Raw genomic sequence first — 15539 nt, forward strand, 5'->3', positions numbered from 1 at the left:
AGCCAAGTAAGTACTCGAAGTAGAACTTCAAGACGGAGCTTCAAAAGAAGCCGAAGACTACTTCGAAAGTATTCAAGAAGCCTGCAGTACTCAGCTACGAAGAGCTCGGGGGCTTGTCAGACCCGGGGCCACGGGACTGTGTACATAACGTAGTTTAAGCAGGCTTAAGAGATAAAGCCCGTCTTATCTCTTATTTACCTCATTTGTCTCTTATTTATCCCGTATGAATAGGAGATAAAACTAGTCGGTACAGAAGGAATCTACTCGAGTTGTATTCGGTTACGATTCCTTATCTAGTATTGGACTAGGATTCTTGTAACCCTGACCTCCCGGATATATAAGGGGGGCAGGGACCCATTCAAAACACAACATCAACACCCAAGGGAATACAAACCACCATACAGGATGTAGGGTATTACGCGCCTCGCGGCCCGAACCTGTCTAAAATCTTATGTTCCTTGCACCTTCGAGTTTCTGATCTCGGCGTCTCCTCACCTAAACTTACCACCTTGGATATACCCCTCGGTGGGCAGCCGGTAAAACACCGACATTGGTGGAGCTCCAACCTGGACTAGGGGTGGCTTTCACCCACCGAAACCACGGGAAAAATCAACGTGCCGAATTTGTATTTCCCTAACCCTCTCCTCTACGTTTCTACATTTCATACTTGCAACTTGTGTGTCTTTTCTTACGTAAAGTAGTCCAAGCTAGGATTGGCTATAGTTTGCAAAAAAATTTTGGGTTGGGTTGGAACACTGGAAGAACCCTAGTTACACATCTATATAACATTTTTAAGTTTAAGTTTTGGGCAAACTAGTTGAAGCTATAGAAGTTTTTAAATTTGCCTAATTCACCCACTTCCCTCTTATACTTCGAGCACCGATTTCTTTTAATGTGAGACTTAGGTGGCAACTCTTGATTGATTGAAGTTGTGTTTCTTATCACGATGGGTGTGTTTCCTCTCTTTAATATGCTCAAAATCCGTGCATGTCAAGAAAATCCAAAGAACATGTGTAACTAACGTTATTCTAAACTAATATGCATATAAGAAATTTTGGCCATCTTTATTTCCTAGATAAGTTGACATGCAGAATTGGTACTTAGCGACCGTCAACACTAGCCTATCTGTGTACATATTGTACACGTTTGTTTATAGGTGGCCATCCTCGTTGGGGTGTCCTCACCATGGACATACGCGGGCGAGGCCCCGGACGATAGAGGACCAGCTCCGGATGGTGGAAGAGACGCTAGCTGTTGCCAAGGACACTGTGACCACTGACCTCTGCAGATAGGAAGCTGGCAGATGCAGAATGAGCCAGGCTGGAGCTGGCCTGGGAGCTTGAGAGGGAGAGGGAGGCTCGGAAGAAAGCCGGGGACGGTGAGGCCCAGCTCGCCCGGGAGTCTCAAGAGGCCTCCATCACTTGGAACGCCATGGAGGCGCTCCGCGGGTCCCTCAAACGCATGGGGTCTTCGTGACCCTCCGGAGCAGCCCTGAGAGGAGCTGGAGCAGAGCTTGAAGTGGCTCCTCCAGGGCATCGGCGCCGTCGAACTAGGGGTGGCTTGGCTCGCCGATGTCCAGGCCCAGACATCCTTGCACGGGGCGTTCCTCACCCTGCAGATGCTCGGCTGTGGCCACCTTCATGCTGCTCCAAGGAAATTACTGAGATTCCTACGGATCCCGAGCCTTTCTTGACATCTCCTGGGCTGTTAGGTTGGTCTCCAAGGTCTTCAAGGATTACTGGAGCGCTCGTGGCTTAGGTATGGCCTGCGCCATGGCTAATTCGGAGCCTATGAAGGGTGGTAGCCAGGCTAAGCCCTCGAGGGTCGGGGCGGTAGAAAGTAACACAACGGCGGCCGTTAATTTAGTGTTTTCAATTTCCAACAAGTGAAAGAAATAAACATTTCAATGAAAACACTATATAGTATTATAAACCTCTTAAGTTGTACTCCCTCCATTTCAAAATACAAGCCATTCTAGAAATTTTAGTATAGATTAACGAGAAGGTAAAATAGCCATATTTGCTCCTATTTATTACCTATATTCGACAGTAGTTAATTCTTACATGCACATGCACTTTCTAAATAGAGCAAAGTTACTTGTTTTTTGAACAAATTTTAAATTCTAGAATGATCTATTTGGGATGGAGGGAGTACATGGGTACATGACTTCGTACTACTAATATATATTTGCCGTTGATTAAAAAAAAGCACCACTGTTTCCATTGCAGCTGCCGTGTCGGCAGCTCTGCACAAGCAACTACAGCACGCTATTCAATTTAAATAATTCAAATGACATTTTATATTGAAAAATGTTACTAGAACGTTCTAATATAAACCCAAATGTCACACGGAAGAAATAATTAATATCCACGTCAGCGGGACGTCTCTCCTTTGGACATGCAAGGAAACAAAAACAGGTGAAGGTAAACACAAGTATCATTTAGTGAATCGGGAATCCGTGACCATGTGTAAAGAGTTTGGGGGCTGGGAATACCAAATCTGAGAGACTTAAATTTGTGTCTTTTGGCTTCCTGGTTGAAAAGATACAATCTAGATAAGGAAAAGCTATGGAGAGAGCTGATTGACTATAAATATCACATAGATAGATCCCATATTCTTTGCTCTAGAGATATAGGTACCTCTCAGTTCTTCAAAGGTGTTATATATATGGGCTGCTCAGGCAGCTAAGTTGGGTTACAGATGGAGAGTTGGTGATGGTAAGAAAGTAAGATTTTGGGAAGATAGTTACAGACGTGATAGTTAATGAAAAAAACCAAAATAATAGCAAAATTATGGGATGGAATAGATTTGAAGTGTACCTGTCAGATCCGGATCTACGGGACTGCACACATAGCCTACGTCTTATAGGATAAGGGGTGGGATATGGTCCACACCCTACGCTGGTTGTAACTACTCGTAGCGTAGTAACACTACTCATGCAGTAGTAAAACTAGTCGGAGACGATAAGAAACTATCGGAAAAGTACTCGAGTAGAACACCTGGACTTTTATCCAACTAGGACTTTGATGTAACCCAGTCCTGTCCCCCAGACTATATAAGGGTGGACAGGGATCCTCCTCAAGAAGGAGCATGAGGGAAAACTCATGGCTCATGCAACAGATCACCCGATCAACATCTAAGGCAATGCAAACCACACAGGACGTAGAGTATTACGCTCTCGGCGGCCCTACATTGGTTGTAACTACTCGTAGCATAGTAAGACTACTTATGCAGTAGTAAAACTAGTCGGAAACAATAGGAAACTATCAGAAAAGTACTCGAGTAAGGCTCCTGGGCTTGTATCCAACTAGGACTTCCATATAGCATTGTCCCCCCAGACTATATAAGGGCAGACCCTCCTTAAGAAGGAGCATGAGGGACAACTCGTGCCTCATGCAACATATCACCCGATTAATACCTAAGGCAATGCAAACCAGATAGGACGTAGGGTATTACGCTCTCGGCGGTCCGAACCTGTCTAAACTTTGTGTTCCTTGCACATTCGAGTTCCTGATCTCAGCGACACCCTACCTCAAAGTCACCACCTCGGGGGTATCCCTCGGTGGGTGTGGCGGTAAACCACAGACAGCTAGCGCGCCAAGTAGAGGTGTTCATCGAGCATCAACCGGAGAACTCGATGGCATTGTTCAACTTCACCAGCATTGTGCTTGATGAGGGCACGACGTTCACCTTGAGCTCCTAGTTCTGCATCGCTAACGATGGTGGTGGCTTCAACAGCCACCTCGCTGAAACCAGGAGCCAATGGCATCTGCTCGAGCATCCTGCCACAATATTAACGACTTCATTAATGATCTCAGCAGAATTTAATTTTCTGATCTAATTGAAAACCGTGAGGACGAGTCTGGATCCAAACCGGCTCCTAATCGTGATCGACTCGAATTCAGCCCATGCCACAATGACGACGCGCCATCGCCGCCGACCCTGACGACACGGCTCGACTTCAGCTAGCGCCGCAGCGCCGACGCACTGCTGCCACCGGCTACGACTACTTCAACAAATCTACATCGTCAACGATTGCTTCAACTACTCATCTCGACTAGAAACTAGTCGGGGACAAGCCTTCAACTACATGGTGACTAGCTCTGCATGGTCAACAACTGGTTGGGATCAATTCTGACTAGTTGGCTTCATCAACAAACCGTCACGGCTCCATTGACGACTGCTGCGGTTTCATCAATAATCGTCCACGAGTGGGATTGTTTCGACTACTCCGACTACTTGTTTCGGCAAGAAAACTAGTCGTGAGTGGGCTTCACACCGTCAACAACTAGTCGGAATCAACTCCAACTAGTCGGCTTCATCAACAAACCGTCGAGGCTCCATCGACGGCCGCTGTGGCTCGTCGACAATCATCTACGAATCAAATTAAGTCACTTATACCTTTTTCGATATGTTCTTCATAGGATCGAATACTTTTTGCGCAACGCGCATTCTCTTCGCAGGCCATGTCATGCCTGTTCCTGATTGCTTGCACGGTCCGCCCTGCAACACGGGCGATCAGGTTACACACCATAAGTGCGCTCCACGAGCGTACTCTTTTTTCGTGCAGTGCCGACTACTCTAGTTTTCTCTCAACGATTGCTATAATACCCAGATAGCGTACGCTTTAATTCATGAAACCTCGACTCTTTTGTACGCCTATGCAACTACGCGTGCATGCGGCCACATTCCCTACACAATGGTTCACGGCAATCAGGGATCAGGTGCCTAGCGTAATAAGCTACCTACCTGGAGATATTATGCGACCCAGCAAGAGTACAACGTGAAAAATTTTACATGCATTTTACAATGCTGGGATTTGCTCCTAACACGATATCTTGTATATCAGTTACAACATACTTTTATATTTACCTTTGCAGAGGACCTGCTGGACTATGCTGTTGGGTGAGTCGGTTTGAACTCCGACTAGTTGGCTTCATCAACAATTGCCCACGAGTATTTCGACTTCACGAGAATGCTTGACTATACATCGCAGACTACAACGACTATTTGTCGGATTTGATTTCGACTAGTTGGGTTCATCAACAACCGTCGCCGATTACTTGACTTCATGAAGAATGCACGGTGACCCGCTGGCAACTACTTCAACTACTCATTTCGCCTACAAGACTAGTCGGAGATGACTATGCTTGACGACACGCTGGGGACTACTTTGACTACTCGATTCGCCTACAAGACTAGTCAGAGAGGACTATGCTTGGTGATATGCTAGTGACTACTTCGACTAATCATCGGCTTCATCGGCAGTTCAAGATTCAACAGCAACTTGGCCAATGTCTAAGCTCGGGGGCTGGCGCCACCGACTACTAGGCACATACTATGTGACTCATCTAGCTTCCAGGCTCAGAGGCTGGATACGACACAGCTTTCAGCGAACAAGGTTTGATTTGAGCGGTAATCTAGGACACTTTTTTGGTGAAGTTACTTATTTAACCATTTTTTCAGGGAATGCTTCCAAAAAAATATGTTTTTAAATTTACTAAACCAATTTGCCCATCTTAACAATCAAATCCTTACCGACACATATTGCATGCCATGATTCTTTGGACCCTTAATTCCAAAATCTTGGGATTTGGATTCAAGAATTTGGGGCTGCGGGACATGTATCATGAGCGACTTATTTTCTAAATCTTTTGGAAGATAAGTATAGAAGACTCAAGATTAAATTGACCCTCAACCTAATTCTACGAGTCAACCTGAGACTCGAGGGCTACTCCATATGGAGTGCGAGTTTAATCGCACTTATAGAAGACTTGACAACTGCTCGGGGCATGAGCATCTCACAGCTTTGATGTAGCTAAGGAAGTACTCGGAAGACACCTTCAAGATGGAGTTCGGGAGGACTCGAAGACGTCTTCGGAACCCGTCAACACTTGTTTTTTGAGTGTGTGGTTGCTGCTAGAATGTGAGGGGAGATCTCCAATGTAATAGGCAGGGAAGTGGGAGGAGGTTTTGAATCGATTGGTGTGCGCTGGTTAAGCAATAAAAAGTTTGCTGTCAGTAATATGTTTATTGTTGCTGCCTTATGGGGGCTGTGGAAATGTAGAAATGACTGTTGTTTTCGGAATATTTCTTGGCAGAGCATGAAGCATCTACTTCTGAAGATTGTCAGTTTGGCTCAGAATTGGCTAGTCCTGCCGACAAGGAGGTGATGGAAAGGTGGCTGAAAACCCTGAAAGAAAATGCCTGCAAACCGGAGCGTCTGTCGATGTAAACAGAGTTCTGGGGGAGCTGGAGTTTGAAGGCATGCTGTCTAGGTGGATGACCAACAGTACCCCGCCGAGAGCTGACCAGTGGGTGGCAGGGAGACTCACTGAAGAACAGGCGCCGCTGAAGACCAACTGAAAACCGCTTCTGAAGATGCCGGCTCTCGTACGCAATGTGTTTTGAGCGGGCTGCTTGTAATTTTGTTTGGGAATCTGGCTGGTTTTGGCCAATGACTTGTTTTCTGCGTGCAAGTTGTTGGCGTGAGTTTTCGGTACAGAGTACCGCTGAGCTGTAAACACTGAACCGCTTAAACGGTCTTCTGCTTAGCTTAAGACAGAGGCCGAGTCCCTTAAATTCTTAAAAAAAATCCCCAGGTTGCCGGATATTTTCTCGTTTGGGCCCACAGGGCCGGGTCGCCTGCCGCGGAGAATCCGCGGAAGTCATCGGAAGAGGAATTCTGCGGTGCTGACAGGGAGGCAGCCAACCAGCTGACAGACACTGCACTGGAACGAATGCAAGAAGCCGACGCCAACAGCCCAACAGCCGCTGCCGCAGCTCTCCGCCACCACCAAATCAATCAACCCCCACTCGCTCTTAAAATCAATCAACCAAGAATCCCCTTCCCCTCCCTCCCCTAATCAAACCAAACCCCTCCGGTCCCCCTCTCCTGTTCCCCGTCTCTTTTCTTGGTCGTCGGCGCCTCCTCTGCTCCGTTCGGTCGCCGTGGTTGAACAAGCATCGCCATGGCGGTGAGTCCTCTCCTCCACCCCCCTCACTCCCCAATCCCGCAGTTCTCCCTTTGGTCTTGCTCCGTGCGTGGCTGCTCCAATCCGTGTTGCGCCCAGGTTCTCGTGGGGACCTGGTTCTTGAATCTCGATCTGCTGTTGGATGGCCGTGCGATGGTTGGGGGTAGGAATTGTTAGTACTGCCATTCTTTTATTTGGACCTAGGTGTGGTAGCGAGCGATTGAGCTGATCGATTTTGTGTCGATTCTTGATGCAAGATTTGTTACCGTTTGGTGAAACCATTTTAGTTTGTTTCTTTTTCCCCCTCTGACGAAATGGGAGAGCTTTTAATATTAAGGTGCAGCGCAATCGTTACAGCATTAGGGACGGCATGATGCAGCTACGTTTTCTAAGGATCGAGCTATCCTGTTCTGTATTCGTACTTGATGCAGGACCGGACCAGGCATGCTTCTAAAGAATTAATTGGTTGCGTGGAGAGCTGAGTCCCACAGTCTCTAGGAGACTAGAACGATTTTGAGAATGGAATTGCAGTTTGGGATTAAACGCACGGAGCACAGGTGCCAATGTGTTTCTTAATGTGTCTCCTTGCCACTTCTGGTGCTGCCAGGGAATTGTTGGTTAATACATATGTAGTGGCTTTGTAAGCGGAGGTTGTGGATTTCTGCAAATTAAGCTTGTTTGGGCTTGTCATTCCTTGTAGTACTGCAGGCTGTGCATTTAGTTTGGTTCTTGCTTCAACCTAGCAACCTAAAGTAGGTTTCATTTATCACCAATACAGTACTGCTTATTTTCCATACTAGAATGATATGCCATGTGCAAGGATGCTTTAATGGTTTACTGCAGTTAACCTTTTGTCCTTTTAGGATAATGAATTTATTTTCTCAGAAAAAATTATGTGGGTTTATTTCTGTGTTTGGTTGAATCTAAATTCTAATTGTGGAAACAAAGCACTTTGCCACTGATTATTATTGTTGGCACGTGTAACTACTGTCAATCACCATCGTTTCAATCATCAATGACGAATTGTTGCAGTGGTCTTTTGCTGGGGCTCGAGGAGTTTCTTTCCTCCTTGCCCAAGCATCTAGAGCCACATAGGTGTGTGGTCTAGTGTTCCCGGTCATGTTGTATCTAAGAGTAAGTTAGTACTCTTGTTTGTCAAAAGGGCGGGTTACCAGCCCTGTCATCTGTAACACTTTGGGGTTCTCTACCCCTTTCTTCTTCTTAATATATTGATGCGCAGCTCTCCTGCGCGTTCGAGAAAAAAAAAATACTGTCAATCACTTTCCAGGTTATGTTGTGTTTCTTCAAGTTTATATTTGCTAATTAGTTTGGTCAGCGAAATATATTGATGCCAGTGTCTTTTTGTCCGTATGGACCTGCATTCAGCACTGACTACTATATTGACATATGATAAGAGATGCTCCAAATCAAATAGGAAAAAGGAAGCCCCCTGCCTAAGTTTGGGGAGTGGGACGTCAACGACCCTGCTTCAGCTGAGGGATTTACTGTAATATTTAACAAAGCTAGAGATGAGAAGAAGACTGGAGGAAATTCACAGGGACAAGATGAGCAAGTGAAAAGTGAACAGCAACCATCTGGGCAAGGCTTCAATGCTCCCAAGGTAGGCAATACAGTAAGAACCTACCTCACTTCACGGTTCCTTTTCCCTGGGTTTGTGTGTCTTCTATAGTTCTTATAATAGTCTGTGATGGCGTAGCATAACTTGGCATTGCCAACTAAAATGCTTAGACATATTTCTAGTCACCACCACCCTGTCCAATTATGATAACATTCTTTAGGAAAGAAAATTCGTTTGAATTCATTTCTGACCATGAATGATCAACCAGAAATGTTAGTAATCAACCATTTTGACGGTTTGTACACAATGATCTGTGTTTTTTTCATGCATGTCAGGCTTCTGTTCCATCATTATTAAACCCATGTCTCCATTATCTTTCATGGTTTTGGGAGCACCGTTGATTTGTAATACAGGGGTACCACCTCATGTGGGGGTGTGGGGTGTTGGGGTTACACTTCACCCATTACTAGAGTTCAATATCTGGTGTGCACACTTATGCACATGCTAGTAATTGTAGCTTTGAGAGGCGTCAAATCTTGCTCTATGTAATTCTATTTATGTCCTGGCTTTGCCTTTGCAATCCTTTTTGTGTTTATAGGTGGTGTGCTTCACAGTGTCGGATCCAGGATTCAAATCCACCTATGGCCGAACTTCCACTAGTACTATGTATAAGTTATAGTACATTATAAATAATGCATTATCATAGCAATTGTAGACATATAATTGAGAGTGACCAGATAAAGTTATAACATTAAGGATAAAACTGGGATGAGTTTTGAATATCAGAAAGAACGATCTTAAACTGAAAAATAATTGTTCTGTTCAGCAGCTTGAGCTTGAGCTTCTGGATCAAGAGCACTAGTGTGTCCATCATCTTGCTCTTCTAGAGGCAAGTGTGCCAGCAGTTCCTCTTTCATTAACTCTATAACACGAAATTGTGCTATAGTATCTCTTCAAGTCCACAGGCCACAACTATCAATGATCAAATAAAACATGAGTGCATCAAAAATATCAAACATGAGTACACGTGCGTACGATTAATTTGCAGTTAATTACGGAAGACGTTCAATTCTACAAGTAGTATCCAATTCCAATCCCAGTGGATCCAATCTACACCTTTCCATGTTTCCCCCCATCTTTGCTGGCCTCAGAAGCTTGCCCTTGGCGGCATGGTGTGCTCTCCTGACTCCCTGGTCCTCCACACTCTCGTCGAGATGGAGTGAAGCCGTGGCCGCAAGCACCCATTCCACTCTGCCTCCACGCTGTCATGCCACGCCATACTGGTGGATCCGCCACTGGTGCTTCGCATTTATATATGCACGTTCTGTGTATTGCTGTTGATGGTGCGTGCAGTGATGAAGCTTAGCATATAATTGTATGGGCCAGCCTTGAGAGTATATTGCGAAAAACACATGCTGCCACTATTTGTCTAGATTGTTAGCATTTCAAGTGTTGAGGGGCATATCCCCCCGTGCCTTGCAGAAAACTCTGCCACTGCAAAATGTTCTAGCTGTTAGTTGAAATTCAATTTAACTTATATAGTATCAGAAAAATAACCGAACAAATATGCAGAGGTGTTATAGCAGATTAGAAGTACCATTCTGTGCTGTGTTTCAGTAACTGCACAACCTGTCTATGTACATAGTAGTACTAATGAAAGAGCCACAGGCAGAGCTTCAGTGGTGCTCAAGTGTACTGTGGCCCCTCTTTTCCACTTACAAGGCTCTATTAATGTACTTACATTTCAGCAAATCACCTCTTTGTTCAAATTGGTCAAACAAGCACGCTATATCCTCTGCACAGAAAACAAAATTTTGATCTGTCAGTTGGAATCCTTTTCTGGTGTCATTTGTTATTAGTAGTAATAGACATGCCAGGGATGCATGGCGAAGTATACTTGGTTGATATGAAAATTTTAATGCATGTATATTGAAGGACAAGGTTTCAGGTACTAGTATGTGTAAAATATTTGGTGAAATGAGTGCTTTTGCTAGTTGGTTTAATTTGTAAGTGGAGAGGTGCGCAGAATATAATGTTAGTGACGTTAGCGTAGAATAATAGAATTGGTGTATAATGGATTGATTGTATTAGCCTGAGCCTTGGGGCTGAATATATAGGGGTACCTGACTTGGAGGGCAAGGAGCCTCTCCTACAGATATGGTAGGATACGGATACAATCCTAATCTACCTAATATAGAGATATCCCTAATATACTCTAACATCCCCCCACAGTCACAATGGGAGCATCGCAGACGGTGAGACTGCAGAGAAGTCGGCGAGCTGACATCCCCCTGCAGTCACAACGGTCAGTGCGTCGCAGATGCTGTGGCTGGAGTGGAAACCCACAAGGTTGCTCAAGTAGACGGTAGCCTTTGAGCCAATGTCGAGGTAGATCGAGCGTGAGGGCGAATAGCCGTAGTTGAAGATGCCATTCGTAGGATAGCCGTCGTCGACGTAGTAGTCGAGGATGCTGAAGTCGAGGTAGCCGCATATGAAACCACGGGCGCACGAGGGGGCGCCAAAGATGGTGGTGCAAAAGAGAAGGCACCATAGACAAAGATGGTGACGCGTCGAGGCAATCGTAGAGGTAGAAGATCGATGCTGAAGTCGATGCAGTCAAGCCGTCGTAGATGAGGCATCATCGGGTTTGCCAGGCTCGAAAAACGCGTCGGGGACGATGGCACACACCAGTGTTGCCAATACTGGACGTGCGAAGGAGAGGGCACCGATCATGTGTCCGCGTCCGAGGGACCAGCAGAGAAGGCCTCCATGACGGTTGCGGGCGCGGAATGGCGTGGGGTAGAAGGTGCCGATGTAGCCCGCAGTTGCTGAAGTAGACGAACGAGGTGGAGATCAGACGGCAATGCTGGCGAAGAGGTGGTGCTGGATGAAGCGAGGAGGTAGACTCGGACAATCTAGCGCAAGGCCTGATGATCCGGATGACGCAGCGACGGAGCTTGAAGGAGACGGCGAAGAACTCGAACAGTTTACGAAGACCATGCACGCAGTGCGCACAATGACGCTGTCGAGGAAGACGACGTGGACGTGGTCAAGGACGTAGTCGACGGCGATGAAGATGCAACGGCGAGGAGGACCAGGGAGGGCGGCGCTGCTGCCCAAAGAGGCGATGCAGCCGCAACCCTCGTGTCGGTGGAGGTGCACGTGTACTCAGGACAACCGTCCCAAATCCACACGTACCGCGACCGTGCACTGATCGGCTGATCAGACTGAGGCCGCACGTATGAGACGACGGACGACAATGCCGACCAGATCAGAGTGGTCGCGGCGATGTTGGGGATGACCGGCGTGGAGGGGCCTGGCAGTGCTGCGGGTGGTGCCCATACATGCACCGTACGCCAGCCCGAGCCACACAGGTGTTGAAGAAGAATGGCTAGTGATGATGTCGAAGTAGAGGCGCACGAGATCGATGGGCGGTGGGCGATGCAAACTGATCTTAGATCGGAAAAAAAACCAGCAACAAAAGTGGACCTCCGTGGTGAAATTTCTGGTGTCCATAGCATTGCAACCACCCTGCTCTCTTGTCCACCCATGGTCAACGATGGAGACAAAGAGGGTAGAGACGCATGGGTCATCCTGACGGTCCTCCACGGACTGCGGACGGTGCACCCCTTCCCTGACGCCCAGCGGATCCTAGGGTCGTCCAACCGATGGCGGTGCCCGATCTGCAGCCTCGTCGACATGGAGCACACTACCACCACCACGGCATCACAGAGCAGCAGGGTGCGGCGTGTGCCCCAATGTGGTGGCTGCAGATTCCGATGATGGCGTGGCGCAGCGGAGGCTGCACCCCTCCACCATGGATTGGATAGGCCACAGGAAGCGGTAGGTCCGATCTACTGCTTGACGACGCGACGAGGGCAACGATTCAATAGGACTCGGCACCTAAACAAGGGCGCTGCCCCCGGTGGAGATCAATCTCCCAGGGGCGCGCGGGGTGGAAGCGAGCGGCGGCTAGGGTTTGTCGCTGAGGATTGTAACTTGAACTCGTGATACCATGTAGAATAATAGAATTGGTGTATAATGGATTGATTGTATTAGCCTGAGGCTTGGGGCTGAATATATGACTTGAGGGCAAGGACCCTCTCCTACATATATGGTAGGATACAGATACAATCCTAAATCCTAATCTACCTAATATAGAAATATCCCTAATATACTCTAACAGTTAGGTCAGGAACTTATATGCCTGTCAGACAAAAAGTAAACGTCATTAAGGCCATATATTTTTTCTTCCTAATAATCTGTATTTATTTGCAGAAGAAATGGTTGTGCTGCTTTCAACCCAGTGCCGCTGAATCCTAAAGTTCACAAGATAGCATCTGGATCGTGGAACTGAGCTGTGCTTACCTCTTCAAATTTCTGAAGACATTCTGTGATATCCAGGGAAACATGTTATCATGATTCTTTTACAGTTGTGTGATGAAAGATGGTCTGGGAAACAAGTAATGTTACTAGTCTGTCTCTGGCATGTACATTATTTGCAACTTATATATCTGGGTAAACTTCGGTTGTGTATATTGATGCATAAAATCGTGCTTGGTCTAATTGACTCAATGAACATTTGTTCAGCTGAAAGAAGGGGAAAGGTACAGGGTAAAATGAAAAGAAAGCAAAAGATATGGAGTATATTATGCATGTGCCTTTTACCGACAATTTACCCTTTCTGCATCCCGGAGCAAGTGGATTACAGGAATGACTCCCTGGTACTGTGCAAAGTATTCTTTCGAATACGGGTTACGCGTATCATTGAACTGAGAACAAATTATGCTCTAGCTATTTAGCATTCTTGGACAGCCTGTTTTCTATACAAGAAAAGATTAATTCAGAAGAACGGTGCCGCTCTGGTCTACGGTGGTATATTCCAACTCAAATATGTAAAAAACTGTCAGTACAGACGTCTGACCACTGTTGTATGATCCCGCACTTGGAGTAAAACTGGGCTTGCTCATTTTGCAAAGACCATGGTAGAGATTTAGCAAAATCAAGGGAGCCTGACTCGTTTCTAGTGCACTGGTACAGCTGCTGAAAATCTCCTCCATCTATGAACAAGTTCTTGGCAAATCTAATTTTATCTAACGCTTCTGAGAGCAGAATGAAAATCTTGCCATAATTAGATGGAAAAGATTACTTGTTATAAATATCTCTCTCAATTGATAGTACGATTTATTATTCACACGTCGCCAAAAATCTCCAATACTATACTTGCGGTGCTATCGGAATGAACATCTTTGGTGTTGAGAACATCTATCACTATCGGTGTTTATAACCGGCAATCCACTAAGGGGTACCCTATATGGTAGATTGCACAGGAGGGAGATGTAAACAAACGGATGCAAGTCTTTTAGACAGGTTCGGAGTTCAGACCATCGATGTCGATGGTGTAATACACTGCATTCTGTGTTAGGTTATTTGTATTGTTTTGTCTTGTGCGACTTAGGGTTCCGAGTAGTCCCTACTCGGCTTATATGTTCAGGGGTAGGTTACATGCGACTTAGGGTTTTGAGTAGTCCCTACCGGGCTTATATGTTCAGGGGTAGATTACAAGTTGCCTGGATCCTAGTCGGCTACAAGGAAACAAATCCTATTCATTTAGGATCATAAGATTCTTATTTACTAATATTTGTTCATACATATCTATATCCCAGCCTCATGCAGGACCTCTTCCGATGGGCCTTATACCTTCATACCATTGTGAAAGGTCCCGATGTCGCTTAGAGGGGGGTGTGAATAGCCGTTTCTACAAAATATCTCGAAAAATTTGAAACAAATCTGTCGTACATACAGACAGGGGTACCTCCTACTAGTGTATCCAGCCCGAGGGGTGCGAGGTTATCCATAACCTCGCACTAAGCTTCTAGGCGACAGGACGTAAGGCCCGGGTCTGACAACTGGGGGCACAGTCTCTGGATCTCCTCCCACGTACTAGCAGGTCCGGTGCCTCCACGTGTCCGCAAGGATGAAGTACTCGGGAACAGCTACCATGGGCCCGGACCACCGCGTGATGGTCTTGGGCCCACACGTGTGGAAGCCAGACCTCCAGGGGGCTTGAGCGCCTGGGCCAGCCAGGGGGGCCCGGACCTCCCACCCCACCAGGGAGGGGGTCCGGTGCCGCCACGTGCCCCTGAGGAAGCGGCCATTAAACCAGCACCGCCACGTGTCCGGTGGATACCAGCCTTCTGCGAGAAGCCAGCCCAACTACCGCATTAAATGCGGGTGGTTGGGGTGCGCGCACCCAAGACAGAGCATGGGCTGCCCACTGACATGATTGGGCAGGTATGGGTGACGGTACGGTAAGCCCGCCAGTTACCGAGGCAGTTTGCAGGACATGGAGATGTATGGTCACATCACAGCATCGCGCGCGTGGGCGAAGAGTTATTATGACTTGCTGCAGGAAGGCCACAACGTGCACTGCTACAGTGCGCAAAGGCTACATCACGGCAGTTCAGTATAGCCCCTTCGCCTATCAGCGGGAGCTGACTCTACATCGACAGCACAACTCCCTCTACGTATGTCAGCGGCAGCAGACCCTATGCTAGCAAGACGGCACAAGACCATATCCATACGGAGGATACGCACGGAGGCCGACGAGGAAGATCTCCGGATCTGAGGCATTTAAGACTCCAATGTGTACGTTATTTAATATATTGCCGAGTTCACCTATCTGGGCCTCACTCAGTGTACGCGCTCCCCTTGAGCATATAAAAGGGAGAGCGCGCACGTTAGAAGACACACATAAGAGTTCACACTCACGCAGGGTCAGGAGTTCCTCCCCCAAACTTACAAGCAATACATCACACAGTGGACGTAGGGTATTACGCTCAGGTGGCCTGAACCACTCTAAACTCGTGTGTGCTACTCATGTTCATACGCCTCTAGATCGAGCATTCCTTGACTACCCCCAAACTCATCCTAAGCTGAGGCAATGGCGTGACGACGTCGACCGCCTCCTCAACTTGGCATAGGTC

The 15539-nt window shown here is 46.9% G+C and overlaps 1 protein-coding gene across 2 annotated transcripts; it reads left to right on the top strand.

Annotated features, from left to right (window-relative positions):
• The first annotated feature begins 6707 nt into the window (after window positions 1-6707).
• Window positions 6708-13200, top strand: LOC112880275 (protein NOI4-like). 2 transcript variants are annotated; one of them, XM_025944814.1, is made up of 3 exons: window positions 6708-6977; window positions 8410-8607; window positions 12832-13200. In XM_025944814.1, exons 1-3 carry the CDS (start codon window positions 6972-6974, stop codon window positions 12874-12876), a joined length of 249 nt encoding a protein of 82 aa, XP_025800599.1. In that variant the 5' UTR covers window positions 6708-6971; the 3' UTR covers window positions 12877-13200. The 2 variants fall into 2 exon arrangements, with proteins under 2 accessions (XP_025800599.1, XP_025800600.1); XM_025944815.1 differs by having other exon boundaries at window positions 6717-6977; window positions 8410-8595.
• The last annotated feature ends 2339 nt before the right edge of the window (window positions 13201-15539 follow it).

Source organism: Panicum hallii, chromosome 2 (assembly GCF_002211085.1).
Source record: "Panicum hallii strain FIL2 chromosome 2, PHallii_v3.1, whole genome shotgun sequence".
NCBI classification, from domain to species: domain Eukaryota; kingdom Viridiplantae; phylum Streptophyta; class Magnoliopsida; order Poales; family Poaceae; genus Panicum; species Panicum hallii.